Consider the following 20,626-nt stretch of genomic DNA (forward strand, 5'->3'; position numbering starts at 1 on the left):
AAAACTATTTCAGGCTGAAACCTCAAGTTCTTTGTGTGTTCCCTTCCCAGGGAAATGTGTGCCCTCTAACTAGCTGACCCTTCTGCCTCCTTCTTATAAGGACCTTTATGATTATATTGGGCCCATCTGGATAATCGCCCATCTCAAAATCCTTAATCACATCTGCAAAGTCCCTTTTACCATGTAAGGTAGATAACTCCAAGGATTAGGACATGGATGTCTTTGGGGGACCATTATTCAGTCCAGCACAGTGGGCAATGCTTAACCCAAAATAATACATGACTAATAGTGGAATTTCAGGCAGTCACGTAAGGGAGTTTTGTTGTGTTTTGCATTACTCTTTATACAAAGGACATTTCTATTTTGGAACAGAATGACAGTGGAGCAGGCCTTACCCAGGGGTCAGGGTCTGAGCCTGGGCCCTCACCAGGCTCAAGCTGACACAGCTTGCTCTTCTCCTCTCTCACCTCTAACAGGAGCCTCTGGGGCTCTTGCTTCAACTTGAGTCAACCTTCTGCAGCTGACAACATTCTCCTGGCACCGGGAGCAGTGCCAGCTGAGGGGCTGCCAGAGCCTCCCCTTGGCCCTGACCCTTCCATTCTGGAGATAGTGGACGAGGATGCGCCCTCAGGTCACAGTTGGCCTCCAAGGATCACGTGGAGGTGTCAGGAGCTTCCTCTTCCCGGACCCTCCTCCCCTCTCAGCCCCCTTCCTTCCACACTCCCTCCCTGCCCCCTCCCCATCCTGACCTCTCGCTGCCCTGTCCTCCTGTCTTATCTGGTGATTAGAGAGGTGATTGTCGGCCCCTGCAGAGAAACACACTTTGCCTTTTAAAAGAGGATTCAGGGAGACAGCAATGCTTACCTCATGAACAGTGGCTCATAAATGATAAGGTTTAGGCTGAGTAAAAAGCCTGCCAAGGGACGGGGTGGCACTCCCAGTTTTCACCTTATTTCGCCATCCATTCTGTCTCTTTTTAGACTGGCTTCAAGGAGGATTTGGGGCTTTCGGGAGCTCTGGAAAGAGTCTTTCCTAATGAGATTGGGGGAGGCTTCCAGAGCCCCTCCCTCAGGACAGGGCCTCCTGGTGCACACCTCCCCTCACCCTGTGATCCCAAGGGTGAGGGCTTTGTTCCCAGACATGCTGGGCTCAGAGGAACCCTTAAGCAACCAGGAATCTCCTAGAAACTCCCTCTCTCTCTTATACCCCCACACACACTGTCCTCAGGAGGAGTGAAGCCCCTGTCACAGGCATTCTCTGGAGCAGTTGTGGAGGTGTGTGCCTTCGTGCCGGGGACAAAGTGATCCTGAGTGAGGTAAGAACTGATTGCTCAGCTCTACTCAAAGGCAGGCCCCAGTCAAGCACCAAATCCTTTGTTAAGCACCTGCTCAGCTGTGCACTGGTCTCCCTGAGAAGGCGCTGCCCCTGTATTCCAGGTGCTACAGCCCAGCTGATGAGCTAAAACTACCACCAAACAACCACTCCCGTACTAATCTTCCAGCCAACACAGATTTACTGGGTGCCAGCTGGGTGCCAAGCCCTGCTGGGCCACGAGTGCAGGGAAGTGGGAAGAAGAATGAGAAGTGGCCTGTCCTAGGGTGGGCAGCTTCCCGGTGCTCGGCTGGGCAGTGTAGGGCAGCGTGGCAGCTGGCTGGCAGCAGGTCAGAGCCTGTGCTGCTGATGCAGGGAAGGCGGAAGGACAGGCGGGCTTTGGCCCAGCGAGGACCTCTGGAGGTGGTACTTTTCCACCTCCTCTGGTGGAGCTGGGTCCGAGCCTGCTGGCTCCACTCCCAGCCCAGCGGTGGGGCACCCACCCCCACGCCAACCTCCCCCTCTGCTGGCGGGTGGCTCTGCCTCCTGCCCATTCTCCTCCTGAACCTGTCCTTATAAGGCCACCCGCGCAGGAGACGTGTGTTCTGTGTCCTCTGGGAAGCTGCCCATACAACGTCATCTGCTGTTTTATTGCTCGAGAATTTTAACCTATGATTTTATTTATTTATTTATTTTTTGCTGTTAAGAAAATGTTTCCAGGCTGAACAGAGACATTCACCGGGTGCCGGGTGAGGGTGGAAGGATGGAAGCCAGGGGGCTGGGGAACCAGGGACCCAGGACAGGCCAGCCCAGGGCATGGCTTAATCACAGATTCTGAAACCCTCAGCAGCCAAGCAATGTCATGAACCTCCACCGACCCTGTGCTGGGCACAAGGAGGAGATGGGGGGTGGCGGGGAGAGCATCAGGAGCTCTGCCACGGGGACAGACAGCTCCTAAGCCGCCGATGCTGGTGCAGGGAGGGCAGCCTCCGGGCAGAGGTGAGCCCCCACCTGCAGGAGCTTGAGCCAGGCTGGGAGATGAACCTCAGGCTGGCACGAGGTGTTGTCCAGGAGGGGGCACAACTGAGCTGGGTCTTGCAGGATGGGCAGGAGTTCTTCACATGGAGACGGAGAGGAAGGGCATTCCAGGCCGCTGTCACCCAGGCATGAGACCACCTGGGGTGGAAGGGAAGTGGTGAGCTCCTCAGTGTGCCTGGAGGGTTGTGGCTGGGCCTTGAGGAGTTTGGACTTGATGCTGCAGCCAGCGAACTACAGAGTTGACACAGTGGTGCCAACATGGGGGATGGAAGGGAGACCATAGTGAGCACTGCTGTCTTCTGGCCACCCAGCTAGGGGCCATTCTCCCCTTTTTTTTTTTTTTTTTTTTTTGAGTATTTGGCAGAGTTTATTGATTTAGAAAGCAAACTTGGATAAACTTTGGTTAGCCCCTCCCTTATTTTTAAATGATAACCAGTGAACCTGGAGGAATTACCTCCTCCAGCTGTGGGTCATCTTGTTGTCAAAGTGCCCTGTCCTCTCCTGACCAGGGGGTGGGCACATGTCACCTGCACAGGGCCAGGCCAACTCTGGCGTGTCACCTTGGAACCTTGAGCACACTCATTCTGTCCTTTCTCAGCCAGTGCTCTGACCTTCCCTGGGAGCCTGGAGCTACCCAACGTCCTTCCACTAGAATTCTGCTCTCCTTAACTTAGCCAAAGTTGGTTTCTCTTGCTGACAACCAAAGCACTCTGCTGGATGCAATGAGAGAATACGAGTAAAGGCAGCGCCAAATGGGGCAGAGGGTGTCCTGTCACCCCTCGAATCTAGAGAAAAGTCTAAGACTGTAAAGCAGGATGAGGTAAATAGGGGCCGAGGCATGGGCAGCCAGGAGGCTTGGAGGTCCTGGGTCTCACCAAGGGGCTTATATCCATCAGAGACACCTTGTGGTCCTGTAACTGCTGAAGAGGCACCTCCGTCATTCCATGTGAAGCCCTGGGGGTGGGGACCGAACCTGCTTTGTCTCTCTGCCCCCGTGCCTGGTGCAGCTTGTGGTAGAGGAGGTGCCCCGAGTGTTTGCAGAAGGAAGAGGGAGGAAGGTAGGGAAGGAGGGAAACCATGAAAGTTAGCCCTCTGGGGAGTGGCCATGCCAAAAGTAACTGGCTTCCAAAGAGGTTTCACTGAATTGCCAGGTGAAAGACTCACAGAAAGTATTAAGGGAAGCTCTGGGTACTTGTGATGACACTATCAGCACAGTGGTTTCAGGGGACAAAGGCAGCCGGTCCCCATTCCTTAGTGCCCAGCCCCTCAGAGCCTGGAGGGACCACGTGGCTGGGACCAGAGTGAGTAAGGCATCCTTGTGGCTGCTGGGAGGGTGCCGGTGCTAATCTGCATGAGGCCCCTAGTGCTCCGTGGAAGAGACAGAGGTCCAAGTTGGCTCATGATACCTGTGATGTGCTCCTTTGGGGAGCACATGGCCCCTTTTTGATGGCAGCAGGGCTGGACAGAAACAAGCATGGGTCACTGTCCCTGAGCAGGCTGGAAGCAGTGACCATGCTCTCTGTGGTGGGCCAGGCTGAGCTCTGAGGAGAGGGGTGGGCACTGCTGGTCAAGAAGGTGACCAGCCCTGTCTCTGTGATGAGCAGCTTTGCTCTGCCCACCCCGATGCCAGGCTACGTGGGGGCAGGTGGCCAAGGAAATGGCTGAGTGATAGTTGTTCTCGGGGTTCAAGGTAGGTCACTGCTGCTGAAGCTAAGAGAAGTATTTTGAGCTCCCCAAGCGTTCAGTGCCTTCGGGTACAGGGGCTGGGGCCCAAGGATCACAGGGATGACACCGTCTCAGTGTCTGGCGAGAGGACTCACATGCCTGCCCTTCCACCCCACCAGGCCTATGACCCTAAGACAGTGCAGGGTCCCGGGGTTACACTCTGGAGATAATGGCCAACCAGGAAGAATGGTGGAAGATGCTTTCAAGGCCAAAGGCCCTCTTTGAGGTTCCCAACCACACCATGTAGTCATTATTTGCCTTCTCCATCTGAAGCCAGAACGACTGCTACTGGCAAGATAACCCACTGACCTCGCCTGAGGGTGTTAAGTTTTCTGGGGTTTACTGACACTTGCTGTGGGCCTGGTACTATCCTAAGCTCCTTCTGTGTACTAGCTCGCTCACTTCCCAACAGTCTTCATTGACAGATGCCACCTGAGGCTCAGAGAGGTTAAGAACTGCCCAAGGTCACCTGGTCAGAAAGTGCTAGAACTGAGTTAGAATCCAGAAAGTCTGAGCTAGAAGCTGGAGCACTGGGTTCCCCTTACCACGGGCCTGCAGACACGTCCCCTCACTTGACCACCAGCGAACATGTGCACACATCCCCTCACTTGACCACACAGCGAATGTGTGCACCAAAGGCCATCATCTTCAGTGACAGACGCAAAGTGGGGCTCAGAGAGGTAGTGCATCGGGTGCGACATCACCCAGCAAATGGGTGGCAGGGCTGGGCCTGGAATAAATGTCTCTAGGGCTCCCTGCTGTCCCCCTCAGGACCCCTTGGTTAAACCTAGTAAAGGTCAGGTCTGACCAGGGCAGTGGAGAACCAGGCCCTGCCTAGCAGCCAGGGCTGCGGACCCGCCTGGTCCCTCACTTGGGAGGGGGCAGCAGAAGCCGTGCTCCCTGGAGTCATGCATTTGGTTGTTTCATTCCCAGACACTCCTCCAAGAGCTTCTAAAGGTCACTCTTTTCCCCTCAAATTCAAGTGGCTTGGGAGGCAAGGCCCTAGCTTCCGGTCACTGAGGCACCACCCCTTCTGGTAAGACGTTTCTCTGGTTCCCATCACTGTGTAATCAGGCCAAGATACTGAGATGGACATTTTCCAGTACAGGCATATCTCAGAGATATTGCGGGTTCGGTTCCAGACCACTTCAATAAAGCAAATATCACAATAAAGCGAGTCACACAAATTTTTTGGTTTCCCAGTGCGTGTAAAAGTTATGTTTACACTATATTGTATTCTACTGGGTTGGCCAAAAAGTCCGTTTGGGTTTTTCCATAAAATGTTATGTTATGGAAAATAACATAAAAACTAATGTTATCCATTAAGTTCACAGTCTTATATGAGCACAGTTCATGGCACCCCCGAACAATTATAACAGTAACTGATCTGATCACTGATCACCATAATAAATATAATAATAATGGAAATGTTTGAAATACTGTGAGAATTACTAAAATGGGACACAGAGACACAAAGTAAGCAAGTGCTGTTGGAAAAAAGGCGTGACACTTGCTCAAAGCAGGGTTGCCACTAACTTTCAATTTGTAAAAAAAAGCAACATCTGCAAAGCATGATAAAGCGAAGCGCAGTAACACGAGGTAAGCCTGTATCCTTTGCTGTAGCAAACCAAGCCACTAGGTGACAGATGCCCAGAGAGACGAGAGCCAGAGCGAACAGGGCACATATCATGGCAGGAAAGAGATGGCAAGTCAGATCACGTCATTAGAGGAGACTTGAGGAAAGAGGCTGTTTACCAAGGGCGGAGGTTACTACTATAGGGATAGTGCCGGGCTGGCAACAGTGGGGCTCTCACCACCCCCAGGCCTGCAGCGGGAGGGGAGAGGTGGCCACCACAACCTGGAGACTGAGAGGGCTGCACGGGAAGGGCGACCTGACAGGAGCTGTGACTCTGGTCATTGGAGGAAAAAAAGTCAGTGTGAGGCAGCCCGGCAAGGAGGGAGCCACCAACGAAGCCCCTGGACCTCCCACTCCTCCCTACCCCTCGTCTTCTGCAGGTGCCCCCATGGGGAGCCAAAATCAAGAGAGCCGGTGATATAACCCAAAGGGCAGCCTCCTGGGGCGGGAGGCAGGAGGAGGGGAGAGTGGATCTAGAGGGGCAGGCAGGGCGGGCGAGGGGCCTGGTATTGGAATTCGAGAAGCACGATATCTGTTTTCCATAGTCTCCACCTCAAACCCTTGCTATGGCTCCCTTTTCCTACAGAACAGGCCCACGTTCTCAGCCTGGCGTTCAAGGCTCTTCACACTCAGGCTCCAACCTCCCTCCCTCCTGGGAGAGCTACAGGGGCTTCCCGTGATCTACCTGCACAACAACTCTGTACGGTAAGCCTTATCATCCTCAACATTTTATAAAGAAACCGAGTTTGCCCAAGATGACACAGCTGGTAAGTGATGGAGCTGGAATATGAACCCAGGTCTCCTGATGCGAAAGCCGACGTTTACCTGTTCTGCCATCCTGCTTCCTCACTGAGTGATAAATGCGTGGATTGCAGGGCCATGTTTGGCTCATCTCACCCATGCCTGTCTCACAGAAAGGGTCTCAATAAGGAGTGAGGAGGGGGAGGGAGGAGAAAGGAATCTGGATGGTGAGCATAACCTGTGCTAGCCTCTAGGTCATATTTGACTCTCATAACCATCCTCTGGGACAGGAATTACCCTCCCTGTCTAGAGTCAAGACACCTTAATATCAGAAAGGTGAAGAGACTTTCCCATGGTCAGAAGGCAGAGCCTCAGCACCTTGTTTCCACCCCAACCCAACGCTCGCCCCCTCTCTGCGCCCCTGAAATTCCCTCTGCTAATCAGGACTGTGGGGCTAGGCCCATCCATGAAGGCCCCAGTGAGAATGAAAATATGTTACTGGAAAGAAAAGCACAGTGGGCCAATGTCATAAGGCCACCCTTAGAGTTGTCAAAATTGTGAGTGTGTGTGTGAGTGTGTGTGTGTGTGTGTGTGTGTGTGGGATGTGAAGGGCCCAGGTGCCCAAATACCACCATTAGAGACCAAGTCCTTTGTCTCTATCTGCTGAATGAAAGCAGAGCGCTGAATTAATGTGACGCAAGAGGGGTGATATTTACTGTAAAAAGTAAGGATGGAGGTCTGGAATCGGAGCGGGGAAGGCCTGATGGGTCATTTTGGGGAATCTTACTCATGGGTGTCCTGGAAGGCAACACAAGAGATGCAGCATGGTGTGATGGGAAGAGGATTCTACAGATGTGGGTTTTAGCTCAGAGTGGTCCACTGCATTGCTGTGTGTCTCCAGGCAAGTTATTGGCCCCACCCCCTGCCAACTTCCCTTTCCTCCCTGTAAAAAGAGAGGGGTTAGATGAGATGCTTATATCCTGCTCCAAGACCCTGCAGCCCTACAAAAGGACCCCTTTACCTTTTGTTAGTTGCTGAGGTGCCAGAGAGAGAGGCTCCCCACTTCAGCTGGGGCAGAATCATGAGGGTTGCAGAGGACACTGCTGGGATGAGTACCGGGAGACCCCCTCCATGGGGGTCCCGTATTCCATACCCACAATGGGCCTGCTCAGAGGTGGCCTGTCTGCCGACAGCTGTGTCTCCCACCAGCACAGTTAAACTTGCCACTGTTCCTGGGAAGTGACAGCAACTTGAAGCAAAGCAATTAGGATGAAAAAGAGGCCCAGCTGCTTGGGGCCAAAGGAAAATAAACAGACCAGCCCTGTGTGTATTCCATCGCCAAGAGGAGCAATTCTTCATAGGATGATTAGCACTTCCAATTCCCGTCTCCTCCCCTCCACTGCCGCTGTTCTGAGATCCCACTCTTCCCACGGTGTACTGTGCACCCCACAGCTCAACACCTTCTCATGAAGGTCTCCCCTAGTCACCCGCCCACCCCACCCCCTGCCAGAAATGATACCCCTCTCCTCTGAAATCTGACAGCCTCTCTCTATGGGTTTTTCCTTTGATTGATTGACCATGTGATTAATTCGTTTATTCTTTTGACATCCATTGAGCACCATTCATTCATTCAAAATTTATTAAGCCCCTACTATGTTCTGTTCACTGTCCTGGGGATACAGCAGTGAACAAACAGACACAAATCTCTGCCCTCATGGAGCTCAACTTTAGTAGAAGGAAACACACACTAAACAAGTAAAAATAGAGCATAGGAGATGATGCTAGATGCTATGGAGAGAAATAAAACAGGAAAAGGAGTAGGGAATGCAGAGAAGGGGGAGGTAGATTTTACGTAGGGTGGTCAGGAAAGGCCTCAGAATGAAAGTGACATTTGGGCAAAGGCCCATAGGAGGTGGGGAGTGAGCCAGGCAGCTAAGGGAGGGAGGTGTGCCCGGCAGAGGGACACGCTGCAAAGGCCCTGAGGTGGGAGCGTGCTCGGGGTACATGAAGAAGAGCAATGAAGCCAGGGGGAGAGCGGTGATAGATAAAGTCAAGGAGGAAATGGGCAGGGGATCCTGAAAGGACTTGGGCTTTCACTCAAGGGAGATGAGGAGCACCCAGGGGTCTGAGCAGAAAAGCAACAGGGTCTGGCTGGCACATCATCAGGTTGACTCTGCCCACGTGAGCAGGCCGAAGAGAGGCCAGCAGGGAAGCAGGCCCTGGGTAGAGTGTGGGAAGGGCTGCTGTCTCCTTCTGCCTCTGTCAGGCAGGCTATGTAAGCAAACCAGGATAATTCCCAGAGAGAGGAAAGCTTGGGGTGCAGGGCATCCAGAGTCAGGGTGAAGGAGAAAGTTTGTAGAAAACTGGAGAGAGCTCCAGAGAGTGGGGCTGCAGGGCTGTCATGGAGGTTCAGGAAGATGCTCCTTGCTGCATTAAGCCGTGTGTGTGTGTGTGTGTATGTGTGTGTGTGTGTGTGTGTGTGTAGATCTCTCTGGAAGGACAAACTTCTTAGAGTGTCCCTATGGGCAGGCACAGAGAGATTTCAAACCCAGCCTTCTGGGCTTAGTAACCTCTAAGTATCTCTGTAATTTGCCCTCCTGCAGCTGGCTCGCATCCCCAAACACCTTCATGCAGTGGTCAAGTCTGGATGCCAGGGTATGAGAGGCTGAGAATCCCAAGTCCTGGTCCCAGGTCCTTGCTCTTCCACTTGACTGCCTGTGTGACTTTGGGTGACTCATTTCAGCTTTCTGCTGATTTCCTCACCTGCAAACCAGACATGGTAACCATCCTTGCTGAGGGTGGCAGGCTATAGGAAGAAACAATGGAGCCTGACCTGTGAGGCCAGAGGGTAAGGTGGGCTGGATTGTGAAAACCTCCCCACACTGTGAGAGGGAGGGAGTATCTGTCAAAGTGCAGATACCCGCTAGGGCCTTCACCAGTCATTAACACCCTCATGAAGGGGACCATTCCTCTACCAGCTAGATCCTAAGGCAAGAGAACCCAGGACAGTTAATTTTCCTATCTCAGGAGGAGGAGGGAAAGGGCTGAGTCCAGGGGGGCAGATGAACCCCAAGAAGAAGAGGCGCAGAGAGAAGGGTAACAGGGAGGGGAGTGTAAAGGAGACTGGCAGAACCACCCTGTCCGTCCCAGGATGTCAGTCAAGCAGGGAGGCAGCGACAGAAAACAGCACATGGCCCTGGGTTCAAAGCCGGGCTCCGCCACTTCCTACCTGAGCCTCTTCTAGTCGCCCATGACCTTTGGGTGTCGGGTTTTTTTCCCTTTATCTTCAAGAAGGGAGTGGGGATGTTGCCGAGCTGCCTACCACTTAAAATTCTTACAAAGCTTAAATAAGTCCACTGTGGGAAAGCTCTCTGTGAACACTGTGTTCTTATTACACATAAAAGGCATCTCAGAAAGGGTTGGTCTAGACCTAAGGACGACCGAACGCTGGAGCCAGCCGGCCTGTCTGGGCTGGTCCACGCAGCCAGCTCTAAAAACCGACAAAGCTCTGTGGGTTGAGAGAGTAGATGAGCTAATGGATCTCAAGACTGCAAGTGCGTTTAGCACTGATCAGGAGTGAGCAAGGAGGAAAGCGGTCTGTGCTGTTAAGAAAAATTATCTGTAACTTGAAAATAGGCAAAAGGAGGACTGCATGTCCTTTCAGGGTCATTCTGGGGCAGAGTTGAAGCACTAAGAGTTATTTAATTCTCTAGGAGACTGTGCCTTTGTTCTACAATTTACTATTGATTAGGGTCCTGACTTTGTAAAGTTACATGCTAACGTAGCTGCATGTACAAGTATGTATGTGCATGTATGTGAAGATGAAAAGGAATTTAGTCCAGTAGAGAACTACAAAAGTTATGGTTTTATTCCCTGTAAGACACCAACCGGCTTTACCTCTACCTTCGCAAACTTATTTCAGTATATCTTTTCCAACAAAATATACAGATCTCTTGTCTCCCAAATGTGCCTTTGAACCAGCCCTACCATTCTTTTGGTTCCCTTATTAATGAGTTAGATAAATCTTTGACATGTGAATAAAATTACATATTGATAGAGCAAAAAAGTGAGGGGCTCTGTGGCATGGATCAGTCACTTGACCTCTGAACCTCACACATCTCATCAGTTGGGAGAAGGTACCCAACTCCCATGACTGAGGTAGGGCTGGAGTGGGAAGATGGATGTGAAAGTACTTTGCACATCATTCACAGGATGCAAAAGTCAGGATTTATTATTGTGACTCATCAGATTAGGTTAATCCAGGCCTAAAAGGTCCCAGGCTTCTGAGGGCAGCATTCTCCAGGGCTTGGAACAGGAACATAGGTCAGAGGAAAAGGCAATGAGGGGCAGCCCAGACACTAGGTTCCATGCCCAGGAGGTGCCAGGCTGATGCTGCATTCTCCATTTGTGATGAGGCCAGGATTTCCCACGGCCCTTGGGTCTTAGAGAATGGAGACCACTTAGGACCACTCGGAGAAGTCTGCCCAGAGGCTTGGAGAGGCTGGAGGACTGAGCTGGGCATCTGACCAGAAACCAGGGTCAGGGTACTCTAGAGGCAAGATAAGAGTCCTCATCTAACACCAGAGGTCAGCACCAGAGATCAGCAGCAGGTCCCTAACTAGTGATCTCTACAGCCTGATGTCTTTCAGGACCTCATGTTTTTTGTTTGTTTCTAAAACTATTTATTTTATTTATTTATTTATTTATTTATTTGTTGGCTGTGTTGGGTCTCCGTTGCTGTGCATGGGCTTTTGCGGCGAGTGGGGGCTTCTCTTGTTGCGGAGCACGGGCCCTAGAGTGTGCAGGCTTCAGTAGTTGCGGCACATGGGCTCAGTAGTTGTGGCACACGGGCTTAGTTGCTCCACGGCATGTGGGATCTTCCTGGACCAGGGATTGAACCCACGTCCCCTGCGTTGGCAGGTGGATTTGTAACCACTACACCACCAGGGAAGTCCCAGGACCTCATGTTTTTCTTTTTTTAAAAAAAAATTTTATTGAAGTATAGTTGATTTACAATGTTGTGTTAATTTCTGCTGTACAGCAAAGTGACTCATACATATACATATATATATTCTTTTCCATTATGGTTTATCACAGGATATTGAATATAGTTCCCTGTGGTATACAGTAGGACCTTGTTGTTTATCCATCCTATATATAATAGTTTGCATCTACTAATCCCAAACTCCCAATCCTTCCCTCCCTGACCCCTCCTCTCCCTTGGCAACCACAAGTCTGTTCTTTATGTCTGTGAGTCTGTTTCTGTTGCGTAGACATGTTCTTTTGTAGGACCTCATCATTTTATTCTGTAGGTGGGAAAGTGTCCCAGCTCAGCTGACATTACAAAAGGATCTCTGCTCTTGCTATCTGCATATGTGCATGGCTGCACGCATGTGCACATACACACATGGAGAAGGACGTCAGCCAGGGGTCCAATGAGCAATGCACGCAGCCATGGTTGGGAAAAGCCAGCCCTGCACAGAGGAGGTAGGCACAGAGCCAACAGAGAGAGAGGAAGAGGAACGGCATTCCAGGTCCAGGGAATGGCAAGAGTGGAGGCTAGGAGGAAAGAATTAACGTGTAGAATGTAGAGGAAGGGATACAGGTGAGGAAGATGAGGCAGTTAGACCTGCCCAAAATTGGGCTCATACCTTGAGTAACCTGAAGTCATGGAAATTAATAGTCTATTGCCCTGGAGTGATGACAAAAAAGGCAGTGGATAAGGGACTTCCAACTGGGTTCTCCCCTGCGGGCCCACATCCCATTAGAGGGTATGGGGAACCCTTTTTCCCTCACAGGTCTCACTCCAGGTTCAGCTCAGTTTCTGTCTCTACAAGCCAGTGCAGCCTCACTGCCTCCCCAAAGGCCGCCATCTACAGCTGCTCTGCCTTAAAGGCAGGGCTCGCAGACCCTTCCCATCTGCTCCAGCTTTCCCCGTCTCTCCTCTTCTGAATCTCCCCATTTAGCAGCTAATTATCCTGCCTGTCTTCTTCATACAGTTTGTTTACTGCCTTTCTGCCTGGAGTAACGTATTTTTCCTCTCCTTATTTTCCCTTTGCCCTGATTTCTTCAGTACTTTATTATATTGCAGGGCTTGGGTTTTTTTGTTTGTTTTTGCCCATTGCCTTCAGCCCAATGTGGATCAAGACAAATGTGTGTAAACCTTTTGTTGTCCTTGGCTAGACTCTAAGCTTTATGGACCCCTGTCTGTCAACTACAGTCACATTAGGTGCAGCACCCTGCTGAGCACACAGTAGGTGCCTAATACTTGCCTGACTGGCAGTTTGATTAACATCACTTAACCCACTCCCAGCTGGTGCTCAATTACTGGCCCATTCACACACAAGCCTGGATTATTGAAATCCTACCCCCCATCCCTTCCACTGACATTGTGACCCACCAGCTCTCAAGAGAGCCCAAGTAATTTGAGGGTTGAGATCCCAGAGTCGTTGCTTCCTGAGATTCTTGGACATGTTCACACCACCAGAAGGCACAAGGCCCCCAACATCTCAACTGGGGCAGGGAGAGAGAAGTTCCCAGCAGCTCCTAAGGCCAGTCTCATAGAATCAGCCATGGCTCAGAGAAGACTCTGGGCATCCCCTCCTAAAGCCCAGCCCAGGAGTCACAGTGCCGGCGTCGTCGAGGCCACCTGCCCCCCGGCACCAGGAGGCAGACTGAGGAGAACGGTCCGCAAGGAGCCGGACCGTGGGAAGCCGGCCTTCTCCCTGAGCAGCCGCCAGGTGCCGCCCTCAATGGCATAGAGCAGCGTAAACACGCGGTTGACCGTATAGACGGTGTCGCCGCGCACCACGGCCGTGAAAAGCGCGCCCTTGCTGTTGACGAACTGGCCGGGCAGCGCCGTCCACTGGCCCGTGGCCAGGTTGAGGCAGTCGATGGCGCAGTGCAGGAAGTCATCCTTAGGTCCGTTGCGCACCACGTAGAGACTATCGCGGTGGGCCACCATGCAGTGGCCATAGCTCTGCGGGCGCCGCAGCTCGGCCACTGGCAGCCACGCGTCTGCCCGCACCGTGTACTCCACCACGGTCGTGGTGTCGGCTGGCCGCCACAGACACACGAAGAGGCGGCCGCAGGTTTGGGCGCAGGGCACGCCAGCAGCTGCCTGCGGCAGGTTGGCCGCAAAGCTCCAGCAGCCCGCGACCGGGTCGTAGCGCTCCACGAAGCTCATGGTCATCCTCTGGTACTCGCCCCCGATGGCATAGAGGTGGCCGTCAAAGCCGGCCAGCGCCATGTCGTAGCGCGGCTGGTGGGGGCTAGGGAACTCGCGCCACGTGCCGCCGTCGGGGTCGTAGCAGAAGCCCAGTTCCACCACCTCCTTGTTGGGGCCCCGCACGCCCCCCACGATGTAGAGCTTGTTGCCCAGCGTAGCCACGCCGGCCAACAGCGTGCTGGCCTCCAGGGGCAGCGCAGCCAGCGTGCGCCACGCGTTCTCCTCTTCGTCCAGGTAGCACACGGTGCGCGACGCGTCCTCCAAGAAGCCGCGCGCCGGCGCGTGCGTGCTGACGGCCACGTAGCTGCTGGGTCGCAGCGCCGCCACGTAAGCGCGAGCCTCGGGCAGCGCCAGCTCGGCCGCTAGCTCGCGGGCGCCGTCGCGGATGAAACGCGCGGCGCTGTGGAAGACGTCGTGCAGGCCGAAGGCGGCGGCGGTGTCGCATAGCAGCGCGCAGTTGTCCGACGTGAGGCTGTGCTCCAGAAAGCGCGCCAGTGCCGGCGTCTGCAGGAAGGCGGCGCACTCCACGGCTTGCAGCAGCTCGTCGGGGGCCGCCAGCGCCGGCCGTTCGCCATGCAGCACCCGCAGCGTGGTGCGGAAGCCGTCCGGGCTCAGAGCGCCCAGCCGCACCTCGGCCGCGCGCGCCTCCCTCATGCCCGAGCGGAAGAGGCCGCGGAAGAAGCCGCAGTGCTCCACCAGCAGGGCCCGGTCGGCCTGGAAGAGCTGGCTGCCCACCCACACCTGCACCAGGGCCCCAGGGCCCTGCGGCATGGCGGGCCCAAGGCGCGGAAGCCGCCTCCAGGGGCCTGGATGCAGCGGTCACCGACTCCGGGGCTCCTCCGTACCGGCAAAACGTACACGGGGTATATAAATATCTTCCTGGCTAAAGATAGTACAGCTCATGTGATGTGGTGGCCAGCGGGCTGGATGGCCGAGGGCCCGGAGGGCATCTGGAGACCTGTCGGGTCACTCACGTCCGTAAGAAAAATAGTAATAATGGTGACCATATACCGGGCACCTACTGCATTCAGGGCACTGTGCGGGCAGTTTACAAAATATCCCATTTAACCTGTACTAAAGCAGCTGTAAGCCCTCGTGCAGGTACCCTAACTCTGACCCTCTGTTTCTTCGAAATGGGGCCAATAATAACACCTATTTCACGGTATTTTCGACAATATCTGTACAGTGTTCGGAATGAGGCTCAGAGAATTTACGACTTGTTCAAGGTCATTCAGCTGGGAAAGAGCAAGGACGGGATGAATACCTAGCTCACGCCTTCGGTTGGTGGGGCAGGGGTACTTGGGTGCCGGAGGGAGAGGCAGAGGGGGAGCACGTAGAGTAGGCCGGGCTGGGGTCCAGAGTAGGTTTTCTTTTGGCTTGGGCCTCTGCCCCTGACTCTGGGCTAGACCAATCTCTTTTTGAGCCTCAATTTCCTTCTCTGTAAAAATGGGTGGGTAACAGGTGAACGTTCAGTAAGTCCCTGAATGTGGAAGTATTCCCTGACTCAGGATGGGTGTGGGAAGCTGGTGTCTCTTCCCCTCTCGCTACTGTCCACTCGTCCATTGCTGTATAACTCAGATCTTGGGAAAAGGAAAGTGGGGCTGCTGAGGGGACTATATGTCTGTGGATGGGAAGGAGACAGGCTTCTTGAAATAATATTTAACACTTAAATTGCACTGTCAGGCATTTTGTGAGCACTTGAACGTCTATAATCCTCGCAACAACCAGGTGAGAAAATAACTATTATTTTCCCTCATTTGATAGATATTATCCATTTATTGCTTACAGCATGCATGAGTCAGATATTATTAAATTCACAGATGAGGAGACTGAGTCACCAAGAGGTTCACTCACATGCCCGAGATGACATGTCCAGAGAGCAGCAAAGCTAGGACTGGAGTGCAGCCAGTCTGACCCCAGAGCCTGCGTCTCTAACCGTTGTGCTCTGCTTCCTCCCTGTGCTACAAATGCTGGGCAGTCACTTTGTGCCAGGAGGTCACAGTTGGAAGGAATTTCAGTCTCCTATGGTTCAACCCCTTCACTTACAGTAGAGGATCAGACAGGGAATTGCCCAGGGTCTGGAAGCAGACAGCCCCAGGCCTCCTGCTGCCCACCTTGCCCAGAACTTTCCTGGGTGACCACCTAAGACTCCGGGTTCCAAAATGTCAGCCGGAAGGGAGCTTGGTGATTATCTTCTCCTGCTACCTTGTTCTACATGTGGGTTAACTGAGGCCCAGCCCTGTGTAGGATGTATCTGCCTTTCAGGAGATGTTCAGCAGCAGGTCTTCTTCAGGAGGGATGGGGTGGCTCAGTGGCTGACAGTGATAAAGCTGTACTTGGGAAGGGAGCAGGGAACTTCCCTCCCCCCAAGACACACGCATGCTCAGATCCTCAAGTATGAATCTGCAGACCCAACACGAGTGTGCCTTTCTTGCCGGGGACTCCCACCCAGTTCACCCCATTAAAGCAGGGCTGGGATGTGGGGACCACTTGTGTGAGCCTGGGAAGCCAGAAGCCTGGAGGCGGCAGCCAGAAATATGCAAGTCTCTGCCCCAGAGACCAGACAGGAAGAGGAGGAAGAGATAGAGGGGGTGGGCAGGAGTCCCCACGGATACTATCCCAGGCCCTCTGCCAGCTTTTCTCCTTCCCTGAGGCTAGACGTTGGCTGAAAGCATGACAGCCCCTCCTTGGAGGAAAGTGGGCTCTGCAGTGCCCAGGCCTGACTCTGTCCTTGCTAGTGGCCTCAAGGATAGGGGGGGCGTCTGACCCTTCTCATTTCACAGATGAGGAAAGGGAGGCCTAGAGATGGAATGGGCTTTGCCTTGGTTATGAATGAAGATGTGGGATGGATTGAACCCCGTCCACTTGACCCCAGGCCCCAGCCTAGCTGCCTCTCCTCACCGGTGTTAGCCTTTTCTTCAGGAAGGGAAGCAGCTGCCTCCTGCCAGACTCAAATGAAGGGGTGGGTGGGGAAGGGGCTGACCCCCCCCAGGGGGCCACAGTTCCCTCCCCAGATGGCCTGTTCCTGGCACCTAGTAACTGGTAGACAAACAGAACCACTGCCTGCACCTCTCCTGAGAGCAGGAGTGGGAAGGAGCACGAACCCCCTACTGGCTGAAGTTCGCTCCCAGTCCCAGTTTTTCACAAGTCCATCCCTGATTTCAGTGGGTTGGAGGGCTAGTGCACATACCCGGCTCCCACCCTCAGCAGCCAGGAAGTGGGGAGGGGGTCATCCAAGGTGGGGGGGTCATGGCTCTGAGGCTGAGTCCAGGATCAGCCCTTTGGCACTGTGCCCAAGGCCCCAGTGGGGTGTTTTCTGCAGCTGGTGAGAGTTTCCTCCACCCGGACAACAAATGTCCCTCTGGGACTTGGAGAGGACAAGGAAACTGTCATGGCTGTGGGCAGCCCACGGAGTTCCCAGGCTCTGCCCGACCCCACACCAACCTCCCTCTCTACTTAGCAAGGTTGAGGGTGGAGGCAAGGAAAGGGGCTCTGTTTCAGACCCTGAGCCTTTCTAGAGCACACGCCCCGCCTTGTACATCTCTCTATCTGCAGTGATTGGCACACTGAGGGATCTGGTGGACTCCTGGGCCCTAACCTAAGTAGGAATCCCCAGTCTGATGGAGGAGACACAACCCCTGACCCAGGAGAGCCTGCAATCTGGTGGAGGACTGGGCCCAGCTCCACCACCCTGCACAATTCCCTTTCTGACCCTCCACTATAAATGAAGGTGTTGAACCATATGAGACTGAAGTTCCCTCCAACTGTGACCTCCTGGCCCTCCTGCCTGATGGGTGACCCCTGGCCTTTGCCACCCATGGTGGTATTTTGCACACAGGGTAGTGATGAGCTTGCCTGGACCTGAAGAAGAGCACTGGACTAGGAGTCAGGATTCCTGCTGGGCTTTGATGCTGGTACTACCACTGGCTTGCAAAGCTACCCAACCTGTCCAGGCCTCAGTTCTTTTTTTTTTTTTGGCCGTGCCATGCAGCATGCAGGATCTTAGTTCCCCAACCAGGGATCAAACCTGTGCCCCCTGCATTGAGAGTGTGGAGTCTTAACCACTGGACCACCAGGGAAGTCCCCAGGCCTCAGTTTTTCATCTGTAAAGTGGAGCTTGGATCTGACTTCTAAGGTTCTGTTCAGTTTTGACGTCTGAATTTATAATTGAAAAATCACAGAAGTGGTTGTCATATTGTGCCTCCAGGGAATGCAGTGACATGACAAAGGGGTCCCAAAAGGTTAGCTTTATGTGGAATGGCTTCTGGGGGTGGGAGTAGGGGTGGGTGGCAAGGGCAGGATCTAGTCCTACCTGTCTAGACCTGTATGTGCCCCCCCACTCACTCCAGAGCCACCTATTGAACACCTGTTGCAAGCCCACTGCTGGGTGAGGGGCCACATCCTCTGCATTTCGAGGGCCCCAGGGCCCCTTATAAGAGCCTCAAATGTGGGGAGGTGGTGATAAGGAGGGTTGGGATACTGGCCCTAGCAGAATAACCTCTCTCTTGACCCAAAGTGCCCAAATTCCTGGTCACTAAACAGTTGTGGCTCCTTGGCAGTTGGGTGAGAAGTGTGAGCTATTCGTGTCCAGGGGAGTGCAGGGAACTATCATTTGCTGTTTGGGGCTATGGGCCAACCTCTAGGTGGAATATTTTCATGTTATCTCATCTAATACTTAATATCATCCCTATTTTAAAGACAAGGTGTCTCTGTAACTCTTCCACTATGAAATGGGTGTGATAACTACCTCTTAGGATGATAATAAGGAACAGATGGATAAAAAACAGAGACGTGCATTAAGCATTGTGAATAATTCAAGGAGGTTATCATCATATTGGCTTAGTGTAATAGATATTTAATTATATTGCAGCTCTGGGAATTCTGAATGAATTTGGGGTCTTTGAAAAATAGACCAAGAAGGGCACCTTCTTGGTCAATGATGATTTCTCATTGGTAGGAATTCCAAACACGTGTATTTCAAATCCTTTAAATCAGAGTCCTTTCAGCTCAACATTATTCATAGATTTTTTAAAAATCCCCAAGACAGGTCAATAATTTGATGATGGTATTTGTGTATAAAAACAATGACTATTCTTTTCAATAAATTGTAACCCCCAGGGAATGACATAGGTGGAAATGTTGAAATTTTTATATTTTAATCTTTTAGTTCTGATTCAGCACTTCAAATTTCCTATATCAAATTTCCATAATTATTTGACTGTATTTGTTTGTTTGTTTTGTTTGTTTTGGACTCGCCACGCGGCATGTGGGACCCTAGTTCCCAGAACAGGGATTGAACCCGTGCCCCCACAGTGGAAGCACAGGATCTCAACCACTGGACCACCAGGGAAGTCCTTTCACTGTGTTTTTGGATAGATTTTGGAAGTGGTGGTGGTGGTTGAGAATACAGTGATGTGTGAGAAAAAAATGTACAGGGAGTAATAAGATGAGGAACTGAGGCCCAGGTGGAAAAAGTAGCTTATTCCACAGTCTGGCAGTAAGTGACTGATTCCAAGAGCCTTTCTGGTTCACAATGGGCACTTCTGGGTGCTGGACAAGCAGCCCACAGATGAGGAGTCTGAGGATGGGGAATGGGAGTGGTTGCAGCTGTGAGATGGGCACTGTTTTCCTCCCAAGCCTCATAGGAGGGGCAGACTTTCGGCACTTAGCGGTCACAGCTGAGGGCCTGAGTAACCAGCTGGCAAGGAATTCAAATAATCTCTTAAATAGAAGGGAGTTAAGATCACCTCGTCCCATCTTGCAAACCACTGTGGTGTCTCCTTACAACACCTCGTTGAAGTGTCACCCCCTTGATTGCCTTCAGTGTCAGGGGGCCTCACTTCTTCCAAAGACAGTAGTCCCTTCTAACTATGGGCAGCTCAGGTGGTTGGAGTTCACACTCACACTCAGCTAGCACCTGCCTCCTTGCAGCTCCCATCTACTGGTTGGTCTGAGTCTTAAAGGAACGTAACTCCTCCAAAATCACATAAGTAGGGAAGTAGCAGAGCCCAGGTTTACTCCCAGTTGGGCCTCTGGGGGTCCACAGCTTGCCCTCTCTCCAGCAGTCCTCCAGTGAGACTGAGTCTCCCCAGAGCCCCACCCAGAACCAGTCCGTCCTCCCAGGACTAGGGCCAGCCCAGGGTTGTGGCTAGAACTTGGCTCCCACTTTTTCTCCTTTTACAACTCAAAGGAAAACCCTTGGCCATTAGCTCTGTGAGCGATTCTGGCCTGTGGGTGTAATCTAAACAAATTCCTCCCAACACCTTAGAGTCTTAATAACACAGCTGGTTTACCATGATCTCCCAGAAACACTATTAGGCTGAGTCAGTATTCATGTCCTGTCCCGGAAAATAATTTTCTCTCTTGGTTGAGGAGAAGTTACTACCATCAGGCTCTGACTCCAGACCCTCCGCCTGCTGACCTGGGTTTTCCTGGTTTCTTTTGCGCGTGGGTGGGTAGATTAGCTATGGGAGGATAGGGGTTTGGGGTTGGAGGGGGAAGGGCTGCAGTGAGAAGTCTCTGAGACTCCCATATCTTTCTCCACTCAAGCCTGGAGTGTATTCCAAAAGAGAGGTCCCACAGGGTTCTAGAAAGTACTCAGACATGGAACCCAGGGTTGATTTTGTCACTCTCCATTAGGCGTGAATTGGATTTATTTTCCCCTTCCTTTAGTATTATAGATGGGGACACCAAAGCCCAAAGAAGTGAGATGACTTGCCTAAGGTCACCCAGTGAAAGAGCTGGCACTAGATCCTAAATGTCCAGATTCCTCATGTCAGCCCTTTGCCCTGTTTCCAGCATGACCAGATTTACCCCGGGTTTCAAGGGGAATGACAGGTGACCCCTGCCAGGCTCATCCACCAATCACAGAATCATAGGCAAGAGGGAGTGCCAGGTTTTAGAATAAAATGCCCCATTTACACACTAGGCCACAAACACATGCGACT

General features: G+C 52.5%; 1 protein-coding gene across 1 annotated transcript; it reads right to left on the reverse strand.

The window, feature by feature from the left end:
* Positions 1–13,073: 13,073 nt before the first annotated feature.
* Positions 13,074–14,450, reverse strand: KBTBD13 (kelch repeat and BTB domain containing 13). The gene has a single exon (XM_061182020.1). It carries the CDS (start codon positions 14,448–14,450, stop codon positions 13,074–13,076), a length of 1,377 nt encoding a protein of 458 aa, XP_061038003.1.
* Between the last annotated feature and the right edge of the window lie 6,176 nt (positions 14,451–20,626).

Source organism: Eubalaena glacialis, chromosome 2, assembly GCF_028564815.1.
Source record: "Eubalaena glacialis isolate mEubGla1 chromosome 2, mEubGla1.1.hap2.+ XY, whole genome shotgun sequence".
In the NCBI taxonomy this organism is placed as follows: Eukaryota; Metazoa; Chordata; class Mammalia; order Artiodactyla; family Balaenidae; genus Eubalaena; species Eubalaena glacialis.

Excerpts from the sequence above, each read along its gene's own strand:
- KBTBD13 (XM_061182020.1), bottom strand. The coding sequence starts at position 14,450 with ATGCCGCAGGGCCCTGGGGCCCTGGTGCAGGTGTGGGTGGGCAGCCAG.